Consider the following 26,537-nt stretch of genomic DNA (forward strand, 5'->3'; position numbering starts at 1 on the left):
TATTGCTTCCGCACTGTGCACATGGCTACGTCACCCTCACGTGATGGCCAGCATGCCCTGATATAGGTCGGGGTGTGTCATTTATTATTGTCACTCTCACAAATGCAGTGTGAAGAGTGGGTGTGGATAAAAGCTTAACTCAGTTTGATTCTTAGCACACACTCTATTTTAGCTCACTCTTTTCATACTTGGATGTCTTTGGTGATTTTTAGTATTTCCAAAGATGATAGATTATACTAACCAAGAACAACATTCCTTAGAATAATAGATTTCAAGTAACAAACGAAATTTATAACAATATAATAATTCTTCATTATCATCTTGAAACATATTTGATCAATTATACTTTACATTAAATGGCATGAGTACTGGAATCTTACCTTTGGAAGTCTTCCACACTCATTACATTAAATGGCTCTCTTGCAGTTTTATTGTATCAAGCCAATTACTCTATGCCCTAAGCCCAATTTTCTCGACTCAGCAAAAACGGAACCCTAGCGCTTATATAGAAAAACCATACCTCAGAGCCTGACTACAACCCGTCACGTAGTCTCTCTCTCTGATTGTGCTCCGACAATGGTAGAGATAACAGTAGAAAGAGTGCACTAAACATTAGAGAGTCTCATTGAGTCTATATGAGAGAGTTTTGAACAAAATTGTGATTCATTGGAGTCTTGCGATTTGGAGTGCTACTATTACAAGGATGTTGTTGTTGTATTCTGAGAGACAACTGCCGATCAACCATGAGCACTATAGTGGACGTAAACTTTTCTCAAGAATAGAATGCCTAACATTGGCCTAGATCATATTTTTAGGTTTTTTCTAATCCATTATGTCATTTTCATTTAACAATGGTTACTTATGTGTATGCATTACTTTGATATATAATTGCATGAATTATTTTTTGATTTTTTATGTGGTTCAATATAGCAATTACACCCTTTTTTCCAATACTAAAAGACAAGGCCCAATTACCCCTAAGCCTAATATGGTGGATGAGAGCAGAAAGTGAAGGAGAAGCCGATGAACTCAATAGAAAACCTAGATGAGTTGTATCATGTAGAATTATGACTTCTTGTATTGACGTGTATAAAATATTACAATATATATGAAGTAATATCAATCCCTCTTAAAATAGAAAATCTTACCCTAATTATAATTGAAAATTACAATTCTATACCAAGATGATTCTGGATCAATTAAGGATAATCTAACAACCCTTCATTCTTTTCGTAGTTTGGTACGCAAGCCTTGGTAGGAATACATACCCTTCAATGAGGACCACGTAAATCAATAGAATTTTTCATTGACTGTATTCAATAATTTGTTGGATATATAAAAAATAAAAATAAAAAAAAAACAAAAAGGAAAGGGACACACCAATCGATTAGATTTTTTCATTGGCTGTATTCAATGATATGTTGGATATAAAAAAAAAACAAAAGAGGAAAGGACCACACCAATAACGTAATACATCTTAGAGAGTAGTGGTATTAATATTGATGAGCTGATCCAGATCCTAGCTTCCGCGAAAGGGAAGAAAAGAAGTTGAGATGAATACATTAAAATTCAATGTATTTGGAACACAGGATGATATATCACGTGTCTCTACATAAATGGTGAGATTCTTATGTTAAAAAAAATTAATAACATAAAAAATAAAATTTTCCACCACTTACATAATAACACATGATGTACCATTTGTATTACGGGCACAAAGAAAAATTTCTCCATCTATATAACTGACTTTGACTTTCTAGTCCAATTGGTCCGTAAATACACGTGTAAATACTCATTATGAAAATGCCACCTGGACAAGTTGTAAACCTGATGATGAGACCCGAATCCCACTTAAATGTGAAGTATGTTCTATAAAGTCTGCTAAGATAAAAAAAATTGATAATAGACTAGTAGGCTCTTTTTAGGATAATTAGTAGATGTGACAAAAATAATTTTCAACAAAAATTAGAAGTTTGGCAAAAATTTCTTTCTATAAACTTGAAAAGGGAGTTATTTTTACACATTTTTATTTATTTATGACCAATGGTGTGTAAGCGGAGAAAAATGTATTATTTATTATTTTTCATCTCAAAACTACATTAAATAAAAAAAAAAAAAAAAACTAAACTGATTATCAGACCATCTCTAAAGTGAAAAAAGCATTATACAAAATAGTTCCAGAGTCAGTTTCACGTGCCAAAGAAAAGGTTGACACACATTTTCTATAAATAGCACAGGATTAAGGCTAGCTTTCACTACACAAGAGTAAGACCTCGAAGCTGAGCACTTTCCGAGTTTTCGGTAAAGACGAAAGAGAGATGATGAGTCCATTAGAACAAGCAACCGAAAAACGGCATGCAGTTTTTGTCCCATACCCAGCACAAGGCCATGTTAACCCCATGATGCAATTGGCCAAGCTTATTCACTCAAGGGACTTCCACATAACCTTTGTCAACACCGAGTTCAACCACAACCGTTTAATCCGGTCAAAAGGTCCCGACTCCGTTAAGGGTCTATCGGACTTTGTGTTCGAGACCATACCGGACGGGTTGCCTCCTTCGGATAAGGATGGAACCCAAGATGTTCCAGCTTTATGTGACTCCATTAAGAAAACTTGTCTTGGTCCGTTTAAAGAGCTGGTGACTAAGATCAATTCCTCATCTCAAGTGCCACAAGTTACTTGCATAGTTGCAGATGGTATCATGACCTTTGGGAGCAAAGCTGCTAGAGAATTAGGCATTCCGGAGGTCACGTTATGGACGGCCTCTGCTTGTGGCTTCATGGGGTACTTGCAATACGGCGAACTTGTCAAACGTGGAATTATTCCGTTCAAAGGTACTTCTTTAATTTCCATTTGTTTTTTTCATGCTTTCGTCGTTAGTCAGTTTATTTATGTATATGAACAATTTTGTATACATAAATTATCATGACACACTTGAGTTAAATCATCCACATCCTTCCTCTCCAAGTGCATATTCCTTTGTTTACCAAGATGATGCTTTAGTCTTTCCAGTGTTCCCTCTTATCTTCTCTGCAATCCAGCATGTCCAAAGGATAAGATAATTTGTGACACTTTGGTCTTTCCTGTGTTACCTTTTATAGTCTTGTGTTCATTTTGATGTATTATTAATTTATGGGGCTTATAGATTCTGGTCCTGTTTTCTAGTGTGTGATTGGGTCGAGTCCAGCATCACATCACACTACTAATAAAAGCGGACCAGTCTAATAAACATGTTGCCAAATATAGTACATCAATGCGTTAATTTTGTTCAGAAATCTTTTCTGCTATGTTATTGGGGAAGATTAATCAATTTGTAGTGATCACTTGGTTTAATAAAATCAATCTTAATTTTGTAAGAGTCAGTCCTGCCCGAGTTGAAATAATTGTTGGATTAAATTATGGGATTTTGCACCAATCACCTATAAACCTATGAGATGTCATTTTATTTTATTTTATTTTATTTTATCAACTAACCGTCAACATAATTATCTATCATCACCCATGCTTCACCTTCCATGCATTTCAGATGAGAATTTCATGCATGATTGACACACCCCGTCCCGAAGGAGGGCATGCTGGCCGTCACGTGAGAGTGACGTAACCATTTGCACAGTACGGAAGCTTTAATTATACAATTTATAAGTTAATACACTCGAAGGTGAGTCCTAATTTTGTCCAATCTGTCAGAACACCGTCGAATTCCTCGTAGTCGCCACACCTTTGTGATTCCTGAACCTGGAGGGGCGCAAAACCAAAATTGAGTGGGTCAGTAAAACAATTCTTTTCCAAATCCAAACATTTCTCAAAACGTTGTAACCCCTCTCCGTAAAACCTGTATACTTTCCCAGAAATGTAAAATATAAATATACATATATATTCTCAAAACTTCATTTTTTACTATCTCAACATTTTTCTTTATCAATCAAGCCATGCCATGTCTAATTCAACAGTTAAGTATGGATGCATCAACAATAATCATATCAGGTGCAAGAAAGTAATCAACCGGAGGCCCTCTAATAGCCTGTACGGTTGAACCTAGAGCTCAAAATCTATCACTCTCACACTCTGCCGGAGTCACTCCGCGTGACCTGTACGGCCTTCTGCACACAAGTTACGCTCTAGTGCTTCTCATAAATCATCTGTGCACATAATCTAAGGTCACCCACCAGTCGGAATCTCACTAACACTCTCGCGACTGGCCTGTCGTACCCACTCCGCGTGGACTGTACGACTAGCATCTACTTGGATCCAAGACGAGCGTGCGATGCGGTGAATACTATAAGCACTAAACTATGGTGCAGGATTTGAGCTCAATATACATCAACATCATCATAACAGAAATAAATACTCACATGTGCGTCCACCGCACCAATTCATACATATGCATCATATATTAATTCATGCATGGCATTTCAACTCACATTTCTATATACTTTTCATATCAATTCTATGCATGGTATTTCACTTCCCGTTTTTCCACATAACTCATATGCATTTCATTTTAAACTTATTTTCATTTCAATTCAATTTCTGGGAAACGTCAAGTATATATATATACGGAAAACAAAACTGCCCACTCACCTGGAGTTCGCCCTACAACTCCCTAGCACCACACATCAAGGCGTCATGACGATCGGCGCCTAAAACAATAATTAATTCCAACCTCAGAATTCATATCGATAGAATATATAACTTATATAAAATACGTCACTACGTAGTTCGATCCGGAAAATCCACCACTCAGATTTTAAATCCATAACTTCCAGAGGTCCACAATATACCTCTAGGACAACTTCCTAAAATTTCATTACCATCCAACGGTCGGATCTCCGTCAATTTCCAAAACTAAGTGACGGTTAACATTTTATATTATGGACTTACAATTCCAATTCCGGAAGATCCGTAACTCGGATTCCCAATCCGTAAGTTCCAATAATCCTCAAATATTACGTATTACAACGTATCAAAGTTTGGTGATGATCCAACGGTCGGATCATCAATTCACATTTTCACCTAATGTGAAAACTATAAAACGTTATTCGAACACCTAACCAACAATCCTTAATAACTTTCTCATACGGTGCTCAATTTGGGTATATGAATATACCACGGTGATCTACTCGACGTCACGGACGTCGACATATTTTTAAAATAATTTTATTTTTTTTTATTTTTTTTAATTGTAGCACCTTCTTCTTCCTTGGGTCGCCGGACTGGTTTTTCCGGCGGCCGTTTTCTGGGCAGTTTTTCAAATTGCCATAACTTTGTCATTTCTCAACGAAATCAAGTGATTCAAAAACGAAAGTTGTAGCCCTTGAAGAGACAAAGAGAATGGTACCTTGCACAACACCTAGTTCGCCGTGGTTTTGCCGGAAACTGCCTCGAAAGCCTCGGAGGTCGCCGGAAACTGGGTATTTTTCAAATGAGTATAACTTCTTCAATACTCAACGAAATTGAGTGAAACAAAAAGGAAAGTTGTAGTACTTGACGAGACGAAGAGATTGATACCTACTTCGACTCCTAACTCGCCGGGGATTCGCCGGAAAATGCCTCGAAAGCTCCGGCCAAACTTTGAACTTGTCGATCTCCGTGTTCTTACGTCCAAAAACTTCCAACGAAGCACTCCGAGCTTCCTTGGGACCTCACTAAGCTCGCTGTGATCTTGTTTTAGCCTAAAACGTAGTCATTTAGAAGATCATGAACAGTACCATTTCACGGGAACTTTGAAACTAGGATTTTCCGAAGCAAAACTTACCTGAAATGGATACCATCGTGATCGTGGAGGTTCCAGGAGTTTGATGGTGGTCTTAACTCCGTCGTTGGTAGAAGTTTAGGGTGGTTTTGGAGTTTGTCCGTGCACTTGAGAGGGAGAGAACAGAGAGTGAGAGTTCGTGAGGGAGGAGAGAGAGAGACAGGGTACGGGAAAGAGGGAAGGATTTGAGGTGTGTGGGATCCTACCCAATCCCCAACTACAAAATTCTATCATAAAATTTAAGTCTAAATCTCCACTCTAATTACCAAAGTTTAGGAGCTTAGATATAACGAACGTGAAAATTATACCTTAGTCACGTACTAGGGACATTTCCGTTAATTCACCATCACGAGTGTAAAACTTTGGGACGGGCTGTGACAATGATGGCACACTCGATACACCAACTGATTGGATCCCAGGTATGAAAAATGTTCGGCTCAAGGACATCCCGAGTTTCATTAGAGTTACTGATCTCAACGACATAATGTTTAATTACTTGGGATCCGAAGCACTTAACTGTTTGAACTCTTCTGCAATCATCTTCAACACATTTGACGAATTTGAACACGAAGTATTAGAGGTAATATTGACAATGTTCCCCAACATATACACCATCGGCCCCCTTAATTTGCTTGGCAGGCATTTCCCTGAAAGCAAGTCACTTAACTCAAGCTTATGGAAAGAAGACACAAAATGTTTGGAATGGCTTGATAAAAAGAAACCCAATTCAGTTGTGTACGTCAATTATGGCAGCGTAACAATGATGACAGACCAGCATTTGATTGAGTTTGCATGGGGGCTGGCAAATAGCAAGCACCCATTTTTATGGATAGTTAGGGCTGACGTGGTAAAGGGCGACTTACCAATTTTGCCCGAGGAATTTTTGGAGGAGATTAAGGATAGGGGTTATATTACAGGTTGGTGTGCACAGGACCAAGTGTTGGCTCATCCATCTGTTGGGGTTTTCCTAACATATAGTGGTTGGAATTCTACCATTGAAACTATATCTCATGGTGTGCCTGTAATTTGCTGGCCTTTCTTTGCGGAGCAACAAACGAATTGTCGGTACTCATGCACAACGTGGGAGATTGGAATGGAGGTGAGCCCTGATGTGAAGCGCCACGAAATTGAAGCACTGGTTAAGGAAATGCTGGAAGGAGAAGAAGGGATAAAGATGAGGGAAAAGGCAAAGGAATGGAAGAAAAAAGCTGATGAAGCTACTGATGTTGGAGGATCATCGTACAATAATTTTGAGAGATTGCTTAAGGAGGCACTCCAACTTGGTGAATGACTTGCTACGGATCAGGAACACGTTTGGTCCCTTTTCATGAACTATCATATATGCTTTTATTTACCAGGGATTTATCTTATTTTCATTTGGTGTTGCCTTTTAATGTTTATGTTTGGTAATTTGGATTGGATCTCAGTTTCTCTAGTTTTTATAGCACTTCACTATAAATAAACAACTTCACGTGTCGAAGTTCATCCTTGTCTTCTGTTATGTCTCTAATTTTCTATCTTCTTGCTTCCCTCTATTTCTCTTTTCTATCACTATGTGATGCACTCAGAAACCTCAAATACATTGGCTTGGTTCCATTCATATTTATTCATTTTCTTGGACAATTTTGTCCTTTGCGTGTGTGTCGACACCGGAATTTCATAAGCATGAATTGCAAGTTCAAGCATGCAACCAAAAAGTTTGTACTTGGATGTCTTTGGTGATCTTTAAGTATTTCCAAAGATGATAGATTATTCTAACCAAGAACACCACTCCTAAGAATAATAAATTTAAAGTAACAAACGAAATTCAATCACTTAACAATAGTATAATCCTTCTTGATTATCATCTTGAATCACATATGATTAATTATACTTTACTTTAAATGGCATAAGTACTGGAATGTTACCTTTGGAAGTCTTCCACTCTCATTACATTAAATGGCTCTTTTGCAGTTTTATTATATCAAGCCAATTACCTTATGCCCGAAGCCCAATTTTCTCAACGCTGTGAAAGCGGAACCCTAGCGCTCGTATAGAAAATCCTACCTTATAATCTGGCTACAACTCCTCACACAGTCTCTCTCCCTCCCTCTAAGCTATGACAGTGGTGGGGATAATAGTAGAAACAATGGGAGTGGAAGACTTCCAAAGGTAAGATTCCGGTACTCATGCCATTTCATGTAATTATAATTGATCAGATATGATTCATGATGATAATCAAGAAGGATCATACTGTCATTAATTGATTGAATTTCATTTGTTACTTGATTTTGTTGCTTTAGGTAACCGTTTATTCGACATGTAAGAGAAGAAAATTAAAGTCATTCCTTTTTTTTTTTTGGTTACCTTTTTATTTGGGAAACTGTGGTATTTTTTTTCAACTGATTTTATGATTTTATTATTATTATTATTATTTTGGCTTTTGTTTTGAGTGGACTTACTAGCATCCTGACCTGGTATATATTATTGGACATCCTAGGGTAGTTGTGACTTCCTAAAAGAACAAATGGCAGCAAGAAAGAAAGCATTGTCAACAGTTCAAGAGTTCTTTTAGATGCATGGTGCCACATCCCTTGAAACTCCACCCTTGGAACTGAGAGAAACCCTCACGGCAACGGAAAAGATTGGGAATAGATTTATGATCTTCTTGAAGAGGTATTTCTCTGCTTCAACTGTTGTAAACTCAAGTGGAGTTTTGTTCTTATTTTTTTGTAGTTAATTTCAATGTTTTTCAGGTCATGTCTCATACAAATGCAGTGTGAAAATGTGGTGGGGATAAAAGCTTAACTCAGTTTGATTATTAGCACAAGCTTTATTTTAGCCAAAGATCACTCTTTTTGTACTTAAATGTCTTTGATAATCTTTTAGTATTTCCAAAGATCATAGATTATTGTAACCAAGAACAACATTAATTAGAATAATAAATTTCAAGTAACAAATGAAATTCAACTAGCTAACAACAATATAATCCTCCTCGATTATGATCTTGAATCACATCCGATCAATTAGACTTTACATTAAATAACATGAATACTGAAATCTTAGCTTTGGAAGTCTTCCACTCTCATTACATTAAATGGCTCTCTTGCAGTTTCATTATATCAGGCCAATTACCATGTGCCCTAAGCCCAATTTTCTCGACGTTTGTGGAACCATTACGCTCATATAGAAAAACCTTACCACAAAACCCAGCTACAACCCTTCACACAGTCTCTCTCTAAGCTCCGACAATGGCGGAGATAGCAATAGAAGCAATGAGGGTAGAAGACTTCTAAAGGTAAGATTCTAGTAATCATACTTTAATGCATAATTGATCAGATATGATTCAAGATGATAATCAAGAAGGATTATGCTGTTGTTAATTGATTGAATTTCGTTGTTACTTGATTTTGTGGCTTTAGGTAACCATTTATTCGACATGTAGAAGAAAATGAATATCATTTTTTTAACCTTTTTATTTGGGAAACTGTGTTTGTGTTACTTTGTTATTGTCTTTGAGAGGAAGAGAGTTTTTTTTTTTAAAGATAATTTAACTTTGTCGTTTGTAGTTCAATACAGATAGATGTTTGAATCTGTAAAAGTAATCATTTGGAAAGAATTGAAAACTTATTATAATTGTTAATGTATATTTCCAAGAAACCATATTATGGTTGTTGTCTCTGTTGCCTTTGCAGAATATGATCTTTTGTTTCAACCGATTTTATGATTTGTTTTTTCTTTCTGGGTTTGTGATGAGTAGACTTACTAGCATTCTAACCTTGTTTATATTATTAGAAATCCTAGGGTACTTGTGACTTCCCGAAAACAAATGGCAGTAAGAATGAAAACATTTTCAACACTCCAAGAGGTCTTTGAGATGCATGGTGCCACAACCCTTGAAACTCCACTATTGGAATTGAGAGAAACCCTCATGGAAAAATATGTGGAAGATTGGGAATCGATTTAGGATCTTCCTAAAGAGGTATTTCTCAATTTCAACTGTTGTCAACTTAAGTGGATTTTTGTTTTTATAATTTCAATGTTTTTCTTGTCGTGACTCATACAAATGCAGTGTGAAAAGGGGGTGGGGATAAAAGCCTAACTCGGTTTGATTTTTAGCACACACTCTATTTTAGCCAAAGATCACTCTTTTTGTACTTGGTTGTCTTCAATTATCTTTTAGTATTTCGAAAGATGATAGATTATTTAAACCAATGACAACATTTCTAAGAATAATAAATAAATTTCAAGTAACAGACAAAATCCAATCAATTATAAGTTACATAAATGGCATGAGCACTACAATCTTACCTTTGGAAGTCTTCCATTCTCATTACCAACTCTCTTGCAGTTTTATTATATCAGGCCAATTACCTTGTGCCCTAAGCCCTATTTTCTCAACGATGTGAAAGCGGAACCCTAGCGCACATAAAGAAAATCCCTAACTCAGAACCCGGCTATGACCCCTCACATAGTCTCTCTCTCTCTCTCCCCCTCTGAGCTTCGACAATGGCGGAGATAACAGTAGAAAGCAATGAGAGTGGAAGACTTCCAATGGTAAGATCCGATGCTCATGCCATATAATGTAAAGTATAATGATCACGTATGATTCAAGATGATATTCAAGAAGAATTATAATGTTGTTAATTGATTGAATTTCGTTTGTTACTTGATTTTGTGGCTTTAGGTAACCATTTATTCAACATGTAGGAGAAAGTTTCTAGCGTTTTTTTTTACCTCTTTATTTGGGGAACTATGTTTGTGTTATTTAATGTAAAGTATAATTTATTAGATGTGATTCAAGATGATAATAAAGAAAGATTATATTGTTGTTAACTAATTGAATTTCGTTTGTTACTTGAAATTTATTATTCTCAGGAATGCTGTTCTTGGTTGGAATAATGTACCATATTTGGAAATACTAAAGATCATCAAAGACCTCCAAGTACAAAAAAGAGTGATCTTTGGCTAAAATAGAGCGTGTGCTAAGAATCAAACTAAGTTAAGCCTTTAACCCATGCCTCTCTTCACACTACATTTGTATGAGTCACGACAAGAAAAACATTGAAATTAACTACAGGAAATAAAAACAAAACTTCCCTCAAGTTGACAACAGTTGAAACTGAGAAATACCTCTTCGGGAAGATCATCAATCGATTCCCAATCTTTCCCATATTTTGCCGTAAAGGTTTCTCTCAATTCCAAAAGTGGAGTTTCAAGGGTTATTGTGACAGCTCGTCCCTGATTTTAAGAGTTTTTAAAGTTTTAATAAAGGATTTTACAAAAATGCCCTTTGAGGCACGCACATTATTCGAGGTTAATCGTCATGTCGTGCCATCTAAGATTTGTTTTCTTGACATATCCTCGTAGTACTCGTCGCTATGGAAGTGCGGGTGCAGACGGTTTGTGATTTGGAGTTATAACGAAAAAGTTATTAACGTTTGAAATTTGGGCATTTTAGGAATTATAATTTTAGTAAAATTTGGAATTTCTTTTATGAAAGTGGACGGCCCAGATTTAATGAAGAAATAAATGGATGGTTGGGATGAGAAGAAAGGAGGTTACGTGTGTGTGTGCGTGGCTAGTGGAAGAAAGAAAGGAAGAAGAAGAGATTAGGCAGAACTGCCTAACCAGAGGAAGAGAGCCGGAGCTCCGGGAGAGAAAGCAGAGAGAGCTGGCGAATCAGGAGAAGGGAGTAGGAGAGGATGGCCAACCAGAAAAGAGGAAAGGAGGAAAGGAGGGAGAGAGTGGCGCGGGGGATTGGCCGGATCCCCTTGGCCCGTTCTTGACCCGGTCGGCACTCATGCCGATTTTCGATGATTTTCACCTGTTTTTCCGGCGAATTGCTTCAAGAAACGTCATGGGAAACACTCTAGGGGCCTTCCTCTATCCATTCCATCTCAAAATTGGAGAGATTTGGCTTTGAAAATGGAGAAAACCGCAAGAAAGGGGTGCGGCGGCTTTGTCTTCGAATCACCCAATCCCGAAGCAATTTCTTCCAATTGCCACCACCCATAGCTTCCTCTTGAGGCCTAGAACAAATCCCAAGCATTGGTTGGGACGGCGGAGTTGATTTGAGGACGAATTGGAACTCACCCATTTCTAGGGTCCGCACGGATTTTGGTGAAATTGAAGTGTTTCCAAGCCAAATTGGCCTTGGCCTTGGCCTCAGGTATAAAGTTTACTCTATTCATTGAGATCTTCATTTCTGTAAATTTTGGTAATTTTTGGAGATAGTTGGATTTTCCGACGAGCCGGGGCGGCCAACCGCCATCCGCGGCGGCCCGTGCGGCGGCGCATGGCTAGTGACCCGCCAATGTCATTCTTAGCATGTGTTTAATGTTTTAGGTTCAGTTTGATAATTGATTGACGTAAATTGAGTAATTGAACCTAAGTTCGTTACGATTCGTGGTTAGGTGAAAATGTAAATTGACGATCTGACCGTTGGATCGTCACCAAACTTTGATACGTTGTAATACGTAATATTTGAGGATTATAGGAACTTATAGATTGGGAATCCGATTTACGGATCTTCAGGAATTGGAGTTGTAAGTTCATAAAATAGAATGTTAACCGTCACTTGGTTTTGACAATTGACAGAGATCCGACCGTTGGATGGTAAGGAAATTTTAGGATCCTGTTCTAGAGATATATTGTGGACCTCTGGAAGTTATAGATTGGAAATCTGAGTTGCAGATCTTCTGGATCGAACTGCGTAGTGACTTGTTTTATATAAGTTATGTATTCTATCGATATTATTTCTGAGGTTTGATTTGATGATTGTTCTAGGCGCTGATCATCATGACACCTTGATGTGTTGTGCTAGGGAGTTGTAGGGCGAACGCCAGGTGAGTGGGCAGTATTTTCTGTATTTACCTTTATAATATTGATTTTCCCAGAAATTAAATTTAAATGAAAGTATGTTTTAAAATGCCATGCATACATATATATGAAATATATGAATAAGTAATTGACCCATATATATGTTAATGGTGCTGTGGACGCACATGTGAGTATCATGTAAGTTTATATTGTTCATATGATTTATTGATGGTGTGAATTATGTTGAGAGCTCATAACCTGCACCCCCGGTGTTAGTGCTTATATTATTCACCCCGCACCACACGCTCACCTTGGATCCAAGTAGGTGCATGTCGTACAGATCATGAGAGGTGGTTCCGACTTGTAGGTGAACTTAGATTATTATACAGATGTTGATGAGAGAATCACTAGAGCGTATTATTACACCATTCTTATCGTACAGACTACTTCAGGTAGTTCCAATTTATGTGCAGAGTAGTGCCGTACAGGTCACAGTTGGTGACTCCGGTTGGATTGGATATTGAGCTATAGAATTAACCGTACAAGACCAACTGCAAAGTCTCCAGTTGATTCCTTATTTCACCTGTTATAATATTGCATCCTTATTATGTTTTGATGCATAGCATGGCATGTTTTCTTGAAAAGTATTAAGGACTTGTGATTTGAATTTTGAGATTATATATGGTTATATATATACTATTTTCTGGGAAAGTATACAGGTTTTACAGCGAGGGGTTAGAAATGTTGTTCAATGAAATGTTTTCGAAAAACTTTGTTTTATTGACTCACTCAACTTTGTTTTGCGCCTCTCCAAGTTCAAAATAGCAAAGCTTTGGTGGCCACGAGGAATCCAACGGTGTTCTGACAGAATTCACAAAAGTAGGACTTACCCCCTGGTGTTACATCTTAATAATTGTATCTTTAAAGCTTCCGAATTGTGTAAATGGTTACGTCACTCTCACGTGACGGCCAGCATGCCCTCCTTCGGGACAGGGTGTGTCAGTTATGGCACCATGCGTCTCAAAAACCTCTTAGACTGTTGAAAATGCTTTCTTTCTTGCTGCCATTTGTTCTTTCGGAAGTCACAAGTACCCTAGGATTTCCAATAATATATACAAGGTCAAAATGCTAGTAAGTCCACTCAATACAAACCCAAAAAGAAAAAAAAACATAAAATCAATTGAAACAAAAGACCATAATCTGCAAAGTCAACTAAGACAACAACCTGAGTATGGTTTCTTGAAAATATACATTGATACAATTATAATAAGTTTTCAATTCTGTCCAAATGGTTGCTAGTTCAGATTCAAACATCTATCTATATCGAACTACAAAGTACAAAGTTAAATTATCTTTAAAAAAACAAAACTCTCTTCCTCTCAAAGACAATAACAAAGCAACACAAACACAGTTTCCTAAATAAAAGGCAAAAAAAAAAAGAAGAAAAAAATGATATTAATTTTCTTCTCCTACATAAATGGTTACCTAAAGCCATAAAATCAAGTAACAAAAGAAATAACAGTATAATCCTTCTAGATTATCTGATCAATTATACTTTACATTAAATGGCATGCTTACTAAATTGTTACCTTTGGGGATTCAAGAGCCAATCCCCTAGGGGATTAACCCACGGTGAACTGCTCTAGTGGAATGCCTTCTCAAGCTATAGAAAATAAAAAAAAAAAATTAAAAAAAAAAAACCTTTAATACATTTTCCTTACCTATGCTTGCAATAAATATTAACTCCGCCTGTGTAAGTTTATCTTACATTGCCGGTCCCAAGCCCGGATAAATGAGGAGGGGGAGGGCGTCAGGTAGTCGACAGCCGGCACTCCATGATTACGTCGAATCCTTATGAAAATGAATCCAGAACGAAATCACGCTAAAGCTAGGGCGTCAACCGTAAGTGGCGCGCTGTGTGGCCCGAGCACAGTGATAAGTGAGCAAGGGTCGCTGTATCTCCATCGGCACCCGGATGCAGTGTTAAATGAGCAAGGGGGCTATAGAAACTTCTTTTCGAACGACTCCACTCAAAGTTGTTTGGGAGCATATGCTCCTATCAACTTTACACGGGACACACAAAAGAAGTACTTTGATCCTATTAGACGGGGGAGGGTGAAGAAGCTAGGACAAAAGGGTAGAGTTCAAGAGAGCAAAATGCGTTTAGGAACGTGGAATATAGGAACCTTGACGGGAAAATCTATGGAAGTAGTGGAAGTTATGGTGAGGAGAAGGATAAATATTATGTGCCTACAAGAAATTAAGTGGGTTGGTCGTAAGGCAAAGGATCTAGAAAACTCAGGGTTTAAATTATGGTATTTGGGCACAAATAGAACGAGAAACGGTGTTGGCATCATTGTGGACAAGACCTTGACACAAGATGTTGTAGATGTCAAGAGGGTAGGAGATAGAATCATGGCAATCAAGATTGTAATATGACAAGAACTTATTAATGTGATTAGTGCGTACGCACCTCAAGTAGGGTTGGATACGAGTTCGAAGGAGAAATTTTGGGAAGACCTTGGAGACTTGGTGCAAGGAATTGCTCAGACGGAGACGTTATTTATAGGAGGAGATTTAAATGGACACGTGGGCAGGGAGACAGGCAACTATGGAGGTTTTCATGGTGGCCATGGTTTTGGGGAGAGAAACGAGGATGGGGAAGCTATCTTGGATTTTGCAATGGCATATGATCTCTTCTTAGCCAACACCTTCTTTAAAAAGAGATAAGAACATGTGATCACCTACAAGAGTGGGTCGTCAAAAACACAAATAGATTTTCTTCTAATGAGGAAAGGGGATCGTATAACTTGTAAGGATTGCAAAGTTATACTAGGAGAGAGCGTGGCTAATCAACATCGCTTGTTGGTGATGGATGTACATATCAAAAAAGTGAGAAAAAAGAACAAGACTTGGAAATGCCCAAGGACTAGATGGTGGAATCTAAAAGAAGAAAAACAAGCCATTTTCAAAGAGAAAGTAATCACCCAGTGTGTGTGGGATAGAGAGGGGGAAGCTAACCAAATGTGGGATTCCACGGCAGTTGTATCCGAAAAGTAGCAAAAGAGGTATTAGGAGAGTCCAAGGGCTTTGCCCCACACCAAAAGGAATCTTGGTGGTGGAATGAGGAGGTACAAACAAAGGTGAAGGCTAAGAAGGAATGTTGTAAAGCCTTATACAAAGATAGGACCGATGAAAATGGTGAAAGGTATAGAAAAGCGAAGCAAGAGGCGAAGAAAGCTGTGAGAGAAGCTAAGTTAGCGGCTTATGACGATATGTATAAGCGACTAGATACCAAAGAAGGAGAGTTTGATATCTATAAACTAGCTAGAGCAAGGGAAAAGAAGACAAGGGACCTAAACCAAGTGAAGTGAATCAAGGATGAGGATGGAAAGGTTCTTGCTACAGAGAACGCGGTTAAAGACAGATGGAAAGGTTATTTTCATAATCTTTTCAATGAAGGACATGAAAGGAGTTCTTCTTTAGGGGAGTTGAGTAACTCAGAAGAGTGTAGAAACTACTCTTTTTATCGTAGAATCCGGAAGGAAGAAGTGGTTGTAGCTTTGAAGAAGATGAAGCATAGAAAAGCAGTAGGCCCAGACAATATACCAATCGAAGTGTGGAAAGTTTTGGGAGAGACAAGTATAACATGGCTCACTGACCTTTTCAATAGGATTTTGAAAACGAAGAAGATGCCAAATGAGTGGCGAACGAGCACTTTGGTGCCTATCTACAAGAATAAGGGCGATGTACAAAATTGCATGAACTATAGGGGTATTAAGCTAATGAGTCATACAATGAAGCTCTGGGAGAGAGTCATTGAGCATAGATTGAGGCAAGACACACGGGTTTCAGACAACCAATTCGGGTTCATGCCAGGACGCTCAACCATTGAGGCAATCTATCTCTTACGAAGATTGATGGAAAGATATAGAGATGGGAAAAAGGATTTACACATGGTCTTTATAGATTTGGAAAAAGCGTATGATAGGGTCCCAAGAGACATTCTTTGGAGGATTTTAGAGAAGAAATGAGGACGAGTAGCATATATCCAAGCTATACAGGATATGTATGAAGGAGCAAAGACTGCCGTAAGAACTCATGAAGGACAAACCGAAAGCTTTCCCATAACTGTAGGATTACATCAAGGCTCATCCTTAAGTCCTTACCTTTTTGCGTTGGTAATAGATGAGTTAACATGACATATTCAAGATGATATTCCTTGGTGTATGCTTTTCGCAGACGATATAGTGTTGATAGATGAAACTCAGGAAGGGGTAAATGCAAAGCTTAACCTTTGGAGAGAAGTGTTGGAATCTAAAGGTCTTCGCCTAAGCCGATCAAAGACAGAATATATGGAGTGCAAGTTCAGTGCAAATAGAGGCCAAAACGAGTTAGGGGTGAGGATCGGAGATCAAGAAATACCAAAGAGCGACCGTTTTCGTTACCTAGGATCTATCTTGCAAAAGAACGGAGGATTAGATGGAGATCTCAACCATAGAATACAAGCTGGATGGATGAAGTGGAAGAGTGCATCCGGCGTGTTGTGTGACCGCCGTATGCCACTGAAGCTCAAGGGAAAATTTTATAGGACGGCAATAAGGCCGGCGATGCTGTATGGCACAGAATGTTGGACGGTGAAGCATCAACACGTACACAAAATGGGTGTAGCGGAGATGAGGATGCTTCGTTGGATGTGTGGGCACACGAGAAAGGATAAGATTAGGAATGAGGATATCCGGGGTAAAGTAGGAGTAGCCAAAATTGAAGGAAAGATGAGAGAAAATCGGTTACGGTGGTTTGGACATGTGTAAAGAAGGCCTACTGACGCTCCAATTAGAAGATGCGACTATGGGACAGAGGTTCAGGGCCGAATGGGTAGAGGAAGACCTAGGAAAACTTTGGAAGAGACCTTAAGAAAAGACTTAGAGTACTTGGATCTAACGGAGGACATGACACAGGACAGAACACAATGGCGTTCTAAGATTCATATAGCCGATCCCACTCAGTGACTTGGATTTTCCAAGTCTCCAACCGAGAAGTTTTCCTCACTCGGGAAATTAAGGGAACACTACCTCAACCTACATGCTCCACTCACAAAGCTTCAACATACAAGCTTCAACAAAAGAAAATTCAAAGAACTTAGCGAAGAAGGCTTTGGTGTATTTAACACAATACGTTGAAATGAAGGAAATCTTATTTATTGATATCCCCGATAAGTTACAAATATGTACATATACATGAGTCAAAATAAACAAACAAGAGGGAGCCTTCACAAATTTTGCTTAGGAGAAATCTCAGCAGTCGGTAGAGCCCTAGAAAGAGAAGGCACCGGAGGGGGATTATTCGGAGCCTCAGTACTGGACAGAACCATAGAAGGAGGAGGCATCAGAGGTTGATCATTTGGAGCTTCATTACGCGGTACAGCCCCAGAAGACGAAGGCAATAAATGCCTTTGGAACAAACCCACAAATCTTTGATGATCAAGTAAAACCTGACCATCAGATTCCTTCATCTGGTCAAGCTTCCTCTTCATGTTTGTAGCATAGTCATGTGCGAGCCGGTGCAACTGTTTATTCTCATGCTTGAGCCCTCTAATCTCCTGTTTGAGACTCATCACTTCAGCCGCCAATGATTCAACTTGGCGGGTTCGAGCAAATAGGCGTTGGGCCATATTAGACACAGAACCTGCACACTGAACACTGAGAGCCAGAGTATCCTTAACAGCCAACTCATCAGACCGTTTGGAAAGTAGTCTGTTATCTTTGGGAGTGAGAAGGTTCCTGGCCACAACCGCAGCGGTCATATCATTCTTCATCACGGAATCCCCAACAGTAAGAGGACCAGTAGGGGAGACGAAGGATGGGCGCCATATGTTGTCTGGAGAAGGCGGGGCTACCTCTTCAACAAGGTTGAAGTCAAAACGACGGTCAGAGGGGCCAGACATTTTCAAAGGCGTTGAAGAGAGAAGAGGTCAGACAAATCAAGATCTTAGAAGTGCAAGAATGGAGCTTCTACTGGTGGAGATTCAAGTGTGCTTTGGAACTTAATGTCAGCCCCTATAAAAATCTGCACTCGACGAAGCTTTAGAAATCGAAGAGGCGCCTGCTCAGAAATCGAAGAGGAGGCTGCTCAGAAATCGAAGAGGCGTTTGCTTTCTCAAAAGTTGGGCTGCTCAGAGACCACGAGGGTCGATCTCAGAAATCGAAGAGGCGTTTGCTTTCTCAAAAGCTGGGCTGCTCAAAGACCACGAAGGCCGATCTCAGAAATCGAAGAGGCTTGCGTTCTAAAAAGCTGGGCTGCTCAGAGACCACGAGAGCTGATCTCAGAAATCGAAGAGGCACCTACTTTTCCAGCCTTGTCAGCACCTGTCACACGCACACTCAGCTTTGCGGAAATTATGGGCATTCTGTCGAAAATTTCTGGTGAAGTAGAAAGCACATGAATCGTACTGTTCAATCACCCACTTCCCACACGCAACAGTAGCTTATGGGTAACACAGATAACTTTGCCAAAGTTCTCTGACAAAGTTGCGACACGTGAAGCTTGCAGCTCCCACTACATCGCTCTGACCAAGAAGGGTAAAAGAATAGCAAAGAAACAACACTAACAAAGTTTAGACACATAAATTTTGAAGGTCAAGCTACCATATTATTACCCACAAGGGTAAAGGAACAGTACCACTGCTGGATAATTGGAAAGTCCCGGTGTGTCAACCTCTGTGCTTCGTGGCAAGGTAGACTAGCAAACATGCCCAACCTTTACTCACATTCGAGAAAACACTCCCAACAAGATTGCTTGCTCCAAAATCGAAGAGGCACTGCCCTCCGAATCTCGAGAGCCAGACTCCCAACATGATTACTTTCTCAAAAATCGAAGAGAGGGTAAAGGAACAGTACCACTGCTGGATAATTGGAAAGTCCCTGTGTGTCAACCTCTGTGCTTCGTGGCAAGGTAGACTAGCAAACATGTCCAACTTTTACTCACATTCGAGAAAACACTCCCAACAAGATTGCTTGCTCCAAAATCGAAGAGGCACCGCCCTCCGAATCTCGAGAGCCAGACTCCCAACATGATTACTTTCTCAAAAATCGAAGAGAGGGTAAAGGAACAGTACCACTACTGGATAATTGGAAAGTCCCTGTGTGTCAACCTCTGTGCTTCGTGGCAAGGTAGACTAGCAAACATGCCCAACCTTTACTCACATTCGAGAAAACACTCCCAACAAGATTGCTTGCTCCAAAATCGAAGAGGCACCGCCCTCCGAATCTCGAAAGCCAGACTCCCAACATGATTACTTTCTCAAAAATCGAAGAGAGGGTAAAGGAACAGTACCACTGCTGGATAATTGGAAAGTCCATGTGTGTCAACCTCTGTGCTTCGTGGCAAGGTAGACTAGCAAACATACCCAACCTTTACTCATATTCGAGAAAACACTCCCAACAAGATTGCTTGCTCCAAAATCGAAGAGGCACCGCCCTCCGAATCTCGAGAGCCAGACTCCCAACATGATTACTTTCTAAAAAATCGAAAAAGACACCGCTCTCCGAATCTCGAGAGCCAGACCCCCAGCAGGATTGCTTTCTCAAAAATCGAAGAGGCATCGTTCTCCGAATCTCGAGAGCCAGATCCCCGACAGGATTGCTTGTTCGAAAACCGAAAAGGCACCACTTTCCCAACTTCAAGAGCTGGATCTCCTTCGATAAAGCTTGTCTGTAATCTTCACACGCAACATCAGCTTTCCAGATACCACAGACCACTTTTTCAAAGTGCTCTGACAGAGTTAAAACATGTGAAGCTGGCAGCTCCTACTACCGTGTTATGACCAAGCAGGGTAAAGGAATAACATTATTACTTGATGTTAGGGAGACTCCTATATATGTCGACCTCCATCCCCAACGGATAGGCAGACATGCAAAAATACTCAACCCTTCCTCTTATCTGAGAGGGCACTCCCAACAAAGCCTTTCGAAATATTCAGCTTTCTTTCCCCCCGATAGTACCTTTGTAAACAAGCTATACTAGAGCAAGAATATCTCATATCATCAGGGTTAAAAGCAAGAGTATCTCATATCATGCTTTTTCCCTGTCTTTTTATTTGGCCTTGTTCTTACCTGCAAGACAAGGAGAAAGAGAGCACTGCCTGGAACCCCTTACCTGATTACTTACCTGGCATTGCTCTTGAGTACTCATCTTCAACATCTTATGCTTCCAGGGAAGATACCGCATCTGCCTGAGGAACAGATAGGGCAAGTGAGAAGGATACAAGGAAGCATGTGGAGACAAGCGTAACAGCACACGTACCGATACATCCACTACTCTGTCAAAAGCAAAAGTATCTCATATCAGCAGGTTCGAACGTACTATAGATTTGATGGACTTGTTTTGACCCTCAAATTCTTCAGTCGGCCTTATACTCTGGAGGAAACCAGAAAACCCTCCAGCCCAGTTCAAGAATAAGCCTGTGGAAAGTTACTTCTTCAAAAGCAAAAGTATCCCATATCATCTCTTCTCATTTTTCTTCTCTTTATCCTTCATGCTGCCTGCAAGATAGGGAGAATGTGAACAATCAGCCGGAGCTCTGATTGCTTACCTTGTCTGTCACCTCTTTCAACAGATCCCCTAGCTCGGCGACTTGGATGACTCCTACTACATGGTTTGTATCGCGCTTGACCAAGCCTGAAACTACAAGTAAGCTTCAAGTGAAATTGATACATTACCTTGTGCATCTCCACCAGTTAAAGATACCACCCCTGGATAGAGGAAGAGTACTTCCAGAGAAGATGTCACATCTACCTATGAGACAGATAAGGCAAGTCAAGACGATACCACACTCCGGTACTTAGAAGTTTCGTGGTTACGAGATCATTCTCCCACAATATTTCCTAATGTCATTTGTACTAAATCATTCACTTGTACTCACTAAAGGAGAGCTTGAACCTATGTACTTGTGTAAACCCTTCACAATTAATGAGAACTCCTCTATTCCGTGGACGTAGCCAATCTGGGTGAACCACGTACATCTTGTGTTTACTTTCCTATCTCTATCCATTTATATACTTATCCACACTAATGACCAGAGCAATCTAGCGAAAATCACAAAAAGTGACCGTTTTCGCTACCTATGATCTATCTTGCAAGAGAACGGAGAATTAGATGGAGATCTCAACCATAGAATACAAGCTAGATGGATGAAGTGTAAGAGTGCATCCGGCGTGTTGTGTGACTGTCGTAGGCCACTGAAGCTCAAGGGAAAATTTTATAGGACGGCAATAAGGCCAGCGATGTTGTATGGTATAGAATGTTGGGCGGTGAAGCATCAACACGTACACAAAATGGGTGTAGCGGAGATGAGGATGCTTCGTGGGATGTGTGGGCACACGAGAAATGATAAGATTGAGAATGAGGATATCCGAGGTAAAGTAGGAGTAGCCAAAATTGAAGGAAATATGAGAGAAAATCGGTTCCGGTGGTTTGGACATGTGCAAAGAAGGCCTTCTGACGCTCCGGTTCGAAAAATGTGACTACGGGACAGAGGTTCAGGGCCGAAGGGGTAGAAGAAGACCTAGGAAAACTTTGGAAGAGACCCTAAGAAAAGACTTGAGTACTTGGATCTAACGGAGGACATGACACAAAACCGAGCGCAATGGCGTTCTAGGATTCATATAGCCGACCCCACTTAGTGGGAAAAGGCTTTGTTGTTGTTGTTGTTGTTGTTGTTGTATGCTTGCAATAAATATTCAATGAGTGTATAGGGTGTTCCCACAAATCCCTTGTCAGCTATGTTCCACTTTCTTAGTGCAAAGTTTTATAAATGAATCATGGCTGTCAGATTATTAGCAAAAAAGTCAATGACTAATAAGCCAAGAATCCAATAACAATTTCAACGATAATGGATCTTAGGTTCAAACTACGACTAAGATTCATTGTTGTTGGACTGATCTCAGGTTCAAACTACGACTAAGATTCATTGTCGTTGGATTCTTCGCTAACAATTCAATGACTAATACGCCAAGAATTCAACGACTAATACGCCAAGAATCCAATGAATATTCCAACTATCATGTTCATGGTATGAGCGGGTCCGTACTAGACAAACTCTCAAATAGAGCGAGTGGCTAAGGAAAGATGTGTCAATGACGACTTCTGTAAACAAAATGCCACTGCTACGGTATACTACGTCAACCAAATTTAGACTTTCAACAGATGTTGATTCATAGTTAGATCCATCTGGATTGACGGCTAATAACCTATCACGTTTGTATTGCGTTATACTAGAGTGCCCACAAAACTACGAGAAATCAACTCAACAACAATACAAGTGTAGGAAAAAAAAACCCACCATTTCTTGTGCCCCTCTGCCTGCAAAGTGATCCACGGTTCAGTTCCTCTCCTTCCCAAGACAAGCACGCTTGTCCTCCGCCGCAGCGAGAGAAACACAGTTTGCTTACACCACACATCATATCACAACTTTTTATAACACAAGTAAGAGGGAGGTGAAATCTAAATAAGATACATCACACTTTTCCCATTCCGCAAGTAGTGACAATTGCTAGCTTTTCCATTCCAATCAATCCCTGTTTCGAAGAAAATTCTGATGTTAACAGAGTTGATTAACGTTTATTCCTTTTCTCCTTACTTGGGGGTGGATGTGAGGTTATAACAGAATTGACTATTAATACATCAAGCACAACTCACTTTGGTTTGTCTGTCAGGGTTACCAAGGACTTCAGCACACCCGGACAGATCTTGTCAGCAAGGGCACCTTTGTCCGAAATCACAAGGGATTTCTCCTTCACAATGCCTTGCAACCTTCTAGAGTCTAAATCAAGTTGCTCTTGTTCTGCATCCCAAAGGCAATAGCAAAAAGTTCTCTTTTTTTTTTTTCTTCTGAAAAGTAAATAATGAAGCTACAAAGCATTCGACTTATAAAATTATTTAAATCTATAAAAACATATATTTTTTATGAGAAAGCACAGATGACAACTCTTGAATTCTGAGAGTTCATGAGCCATACTTCCCAACTTTGGCAGTAATAAGTGACAGGACAGCAACGCAGCAAAACACAGACATCTAAGAAGCATCTAGAAACTTGAATGAATTCCTCTAAGAAGTGTCAATGGTTAAGTTTGAGAAATTATGATTGACAAGCAAGAACACTATAAAGTCTGACACATTAAAAATTTGAAACTTTTCAGTAGGAGAAACTGAGTTAATAACAAAAACTTAATGCTGAACAAATCCCTCTGATCTTATTTCAAATTTTCCAATGTAATCTGAAGCATAGCTTCCTTTTGTAAGATAAATAGAAGTTGCATCAGGGAAGATGGCATCTTCACGAACATCTATAGGCCTTTTAAACAAAACACTAGAGCTTCAAAGGTTTAAGAATTCATAAATAGCTCAACCAATATGTTTAAAGATCCTAAAAAGTTTATTTAACCCATTTTGCTCACAAGGGCTACTACAGTGAACACTCGAGATTATTCATTAATCCTTCGTGATCCATGGTTATATGAATATATTGATATGTGAAAGAGCTGCACTTCTTAATAATACAGTTGGTATATGTCCCAATTAGTTGCATAAAAAGAAAAATAAAAAGCGGCCTGAGAGAAAACCTGTCTCCAAGATGGTATGGGCAGCATGAAATGGAAACCTTGCAAAGACATCAGTTCCCGGGAACATCATCCAAGTGCGCTCATTTGAATCATGGTTGCCACAGGTAGGGCATACCTCCTTCACCAGAGGCCTTGATTGAGGCCCCCCAATCTCCTTCATTATTGATTCAAAAGGAGATGGAACACTAGTTTTGGTTGTCTGAGCTATCTTCCTCAGAGATGTAAGTGCTTCTCTGTTCCCATTCCTCACCCTGTCATTTTCAACCATCTGCGTTTCCATCATAAAAAAACACCAAATCTCCATTGTATTACTAACAAGACACAATAGAATACTAACTTTAATAAAACTGAATTAGTTCACATAATAAAGCCACTCAACTGCACTGGGATTGTTGACCTAAAAAAAAAAACACTACTGGGAATGACGGTTTAACAAAACCCAACATAAATATATCAGTTAGAAAGGGACCAACCGACCAAGGGAATTTTGAAAAATTAAGCCAGGTAACAAGGTTTTTTTTAATGTCGACAAGTAACTAAATTGTAATAGATTAATTTTTCCAAACAGTTTCATACGGGCTGCAATATCTAAAATAATCTTATGGTTCCAATCATTTAATCAAACCATTTGTTATTGAAACTTTCCAATCCTTTAATCTAATCATTCATTATTGAAACTTATGAAATGTACCGTTGACGTCGTGCTTGAATTCAAACTTTCCAACTTCACAGCTACTTGTCAAAATTTATCTTTGTTAATGGTAAAACATACAAGTCTATAAAGGAGAAGCTAGAGGTATAAATTACCTGGTTCCGAGCTAGGAGGAGATGCTCAGCTTCAGTCTCGAGTTCAATTAAGCTTTTTTGGAATTGCTTCATGGTCTCATCCATTCTTTACTTCTCAATAAGTATCCACCTAATTGTGTTCTGAAACATAAGCAATTATATGGCTATTCTTAGTCTCTAAATGAAAACTTTGTCAGGGAATAGAAACCAGAACAGTAGTCTAAAAAGAATTATGCCTCCGCTTTAAAGCCCGGTCATGCCAAGAACAAACATAGAAGAGCAAATGTGATAATACACAAAGAAAATAATAAATAAATAAAACAACGAGCGAAGGAGAAAGAAATATAAGAATCTCATCAACTTCCCAAGTAATTTAGAGATCGTCCATCAAGATTTTCTTGCTTAGACAGAACCATTGTTCTAAAAGCATAAAAGTTGTAGGAAAAGAACAAGAAATAAATAATAGGGAGGGGCAACACAGAGAAAATGAAAGGAGGGAGGATCAAGCTTTGTTTTCTACTCTAATTGCCAGGCATTAAATAATCATCTTACCTATAAGCATCAAACAATAATCTATATTAGCTTAACTAGTCCAACATTTCCACTCAATTTTTAGCAGTTCCGATTGTGAACAATATTAGAAAGGATCACAGAAACCACATAAATCACAATCTCTATCAAACACATAAATCACAACCACATAAACACATAAATCAGGAAGTGAACAATATTAGAAAGGATCACAGAATATTGCAAGGTAAGGATCAAAGCTTACCTTTATATAAACTCTTGGGTAATGTGGACTCTGACCAAATCACATAAATTTGATACGAAAAATGTATGTGCTTATAATCGTCTTTGAGACCAAAGTAGCAGTTCCCGAGAGAATGTGTCCAATTAAACCTGACTACTTATTAGTAGGAGATAGTAATCCAAATCCCACTTTACCCCAATGCCCCATTGCCTACTACTACTTAACCCTCCCAAAACTCATCACTCACGTCCACCCATCCATAGTTCCATACCCCTCGTGCAAAACCTATACTGTTATCACAAGAAAGAGAAATATCCCTAACATACACCCATCCATCACTCACATCCCATTGCCTATCTAACATATCCATATATAAATTAAACTGAATACCTTACTCGGTAGTGGAGGGTTCCAGCTATCGACTTCAGTTGAGAGGTGATGATGGTTAGTGGTGGTCGGAATCGGGACAGAGAAGAGATGATGGTGGTGGTCGGAGTCCGGAGTTGAAACTTGAGAGGAGATGATGGTTGTGCCTGGTGGTCGGAGAAGCGGAGTTCAGGGAGTCTGAGAGATGGACGAGAGGCGTCAGCCAGTCAGGACGACGAAGGATGAACGGTGGACGGAGCTGGGTCTGAGAGAGGAGAGGACGAGTCAGGCAGAGGGAGAGTCGAGTGTGCACGAGAAGCCTCTGAACTGGGGAGTTGAAATATCATGATCTCCCCTAAGCCCCCTGCCTTATTCAATCCAATCCATTCATAGGGACCAACGAAGAAAATATCGGTAATATCGGAAATATCGGTAGTCCGAAAATACGGAAATATC

The 26,537-nt window shown here is 39.3% G+C and overlaps 4 protein-coding genes and 1 long non-coding RNA gene across 27 annotated transcripts in view; 2 read left to right on the forward strand and 3 right to left on the reverse strand.

Annotated features, from left to right (window-relative positions):
- The first annotated feature begins 2,270 nt into the window (after nucleotides 1–2,270).
- Nucleotides 2,271–10,437, forward strand: LOC126583676 (linamarin synthase 2-like). 6 transcript variants are annotated; one of them, XR_007609827.1, is made up of 7 exons: nucleotides 2,271–2,835; nucleotides 3,528–3,542; nucleotides 6,134–7,065; nucleotides 8,233–8,408; nucleotides 8,845–9,030; nucleotides 9,528–9,714; nucleotides 10,084–10,437. XR_007609827.1 is itself a non-coding variant. In XM_050248207.1 (3 exons), exons 1-3 carry the CDS (start codon nucleotides 2,319–2,321, stop codon nucleotides 7,042–7,044), a joined length of 1,443 nt encoding a protein of 480 aa, XP_050104164.1. In that variant the 5' UTR covers nucleotides 2,271–2,318; the 3' UTR covers nucleotides 7,045–7,238. The 6 variants fall into 6 exon arrangements, 1 of the variants encoding a protein (XP_050104164.1); XR_007609822.1 differs by lacking the exon at nucleotides 10,084–10,437 and adding an exon at nucleotides 7,707–7,904 and having other exon boundaries at nucleotides 9,528–9,749; XR_007609836.1 differs by lacking the exon at nucleotides 10,084–10,437 and having other exon boundaries at nucleotides 8,238–8,408; nucleotides 9,528–9,745.
- LOC126585540 (uncharacterized) lies at nucleotides 4,680–6,131 on the reverse strand. 2 transcript variants are annotated; one of them, XR_007610596.1, is made up of 3 exons: nucleotides 5,757–6,131; nucleotides 5,510–5,673; nucleotides 4,680–5,408 (listed from the first exon to the last, which is right to left on the reverse strand). It is a non-coding gene; the product is annotated as an uncharacterized LOC126585540 (long non-coding RNA). The 2 variants fall into 2 exon arrangements; XR_007610586.1 differs by having other exon boundaries at nucleotides 4,681–5,408; nucleotides 5,514–5,673; nucleotides 5,757–6,130.
- A 2,948-nt stretch (nucleotides 10,438–13,385) lies between the features above and the next one.
- LOC126585048 (uncharacterized) lies at nucleotides 13,386–26,487 on the reverse strand. 8 transcript variants are annotated; one of them, XR_007610350.1, is made up of 7 exons: nucleotides 26,106–26,486; nucleotides 24,983–25,102; nucleotides 24,176–24,443; nucleotides 23,253–23,397; nucleotides 22,897–23,131; nucleotides 14,144–14,217; nucleotides 13,386–13,647 (listed from the first exon to the last, which is right to left on the reverse strand). XR_007610350.1 is itself a non-coding variant. In XM_050249741.1 (5 exons), exons 2-5 carry the CDS (start codon nucleotides 25,064–25,066, stop codon nucleotides 23,125–23,127), a joined length of 504 nt encoding a protein of 167 aa, XP_050105698.1. In that variant the 5' UTR covers nucleotides 25,067–25,091; nucleotides 26,111–26,487; the 3' UTR covers nucleotides 22,729–23,124. The 8 variants fall into 8 exon arrangements, 4 of the variants coding, with proteins under 4 accessions (XP_050105698.1, XP_050105590.1, XP_050105642.1 ...); XR_007610351.1 differs by lacking the exon at nucleotides 13,386–13,647 and adding an exon at nucleotides 13,790–13,969; XR_007610325.1 differs by lacking the exon at nucleotides 14,144–14,217.
- The window catches only part of LOC126584252 (uncharacterized), a 74,411-nt gene continuing 65,296 nt past the window's right edge, over nucleotides 17,423–26,537 (reverse strand). Inside the window, exons 1-3 of one of the 10 annotated variants that reach the window (XM_050248845.1) lie at nucleotides 21,148–22,080; nucleotides 19,968–21,097; nucleotides 17,423–19,749 (exon numbers count right to left, since the gene is read on the reverse strand). In XM_050248845.1, coding sequence (XP_050104802.1) covers nucleotides 17,827–18,501 — 675 coding nt within the window. In that variant the 5' untranslated portion in view covers nucleotides 18,502–19,749; nucleotides 19,968–21,097; nucleotides 21,148–22,080 and the 3' untranslated portion in view covers nucleotides 17,423–17,826. Of the gene's footprint in view, nucleotides 22,081–26,537 lie in introns of those variants that run through there. The other 9 variants (XM_050248703.1, XM_050248891.1, XM_050248740.1 and 6 more) reach the window with 9 other exon arrangements.
- Nucleotides 18,686–26,537, forward strand: part of LOC126585385 (uncharacterized) — a 74,223-nt gene continuing 66,371 nt past the window's right edge. Inside the window, exon 1 of the mRNA XM_050249837.1 lies at nucleotides 18,686–18,703. The gene's annotated coding sequence lies outside the window, so the exon portion shown is untranslated. The remainder of the gene's footprint in view (nucleotides 18,704–26,537) is intronic.

The sequence above is a fragment of the Malus sylvestris genome, chromosome 1 (genome assembly GCF_916048215.2).
Source record: "Malus sylvestris chromosome 1, drMalSylv7.2, whole genome shotgun sequence".
Lineage (NCBI taxonomy): Eukaryota > Viridiplantae > Streptophyta > Magnoliopsida > Rosales > Rosaceae > Malus > Malus sylvestris.

What these genes read in the sequence shown, in the direction of transcription:
- LOC126583676 (XM_050248207.1), top strand. Translation starts at nt 2,319, where the DNA reads ATGATGAGTCCATTAGAACAAGCAACCGAAAAACGGCATGCAGTTTTT.
- LOC126585048 (XM_050249741.1), bottom strand. Translation starts at nt 25,066, where the DNA reads ATGGATGAGACCATGAAGCAATTCCAAAAAAGCTTAATTGAACTCGAG. An exon ending in TCCTCCTAGCTCGGAACCAG is followed by an intron (nt 24,444 to 24,982) that starts GTAATTTATACC and finishes ATGGAAACGCAG; the next exon opens with ATGGTTGAAAATGACAGGGT. An exon ending in CCATACCATCTTGGAGACAG is followed by an intron (nt 23,398 to 24,175) that starts GTTTTCTCTCAG and finishes TTTGGGATGCAG; the next exon opens with AACAAGAGCAACTTGATTTA.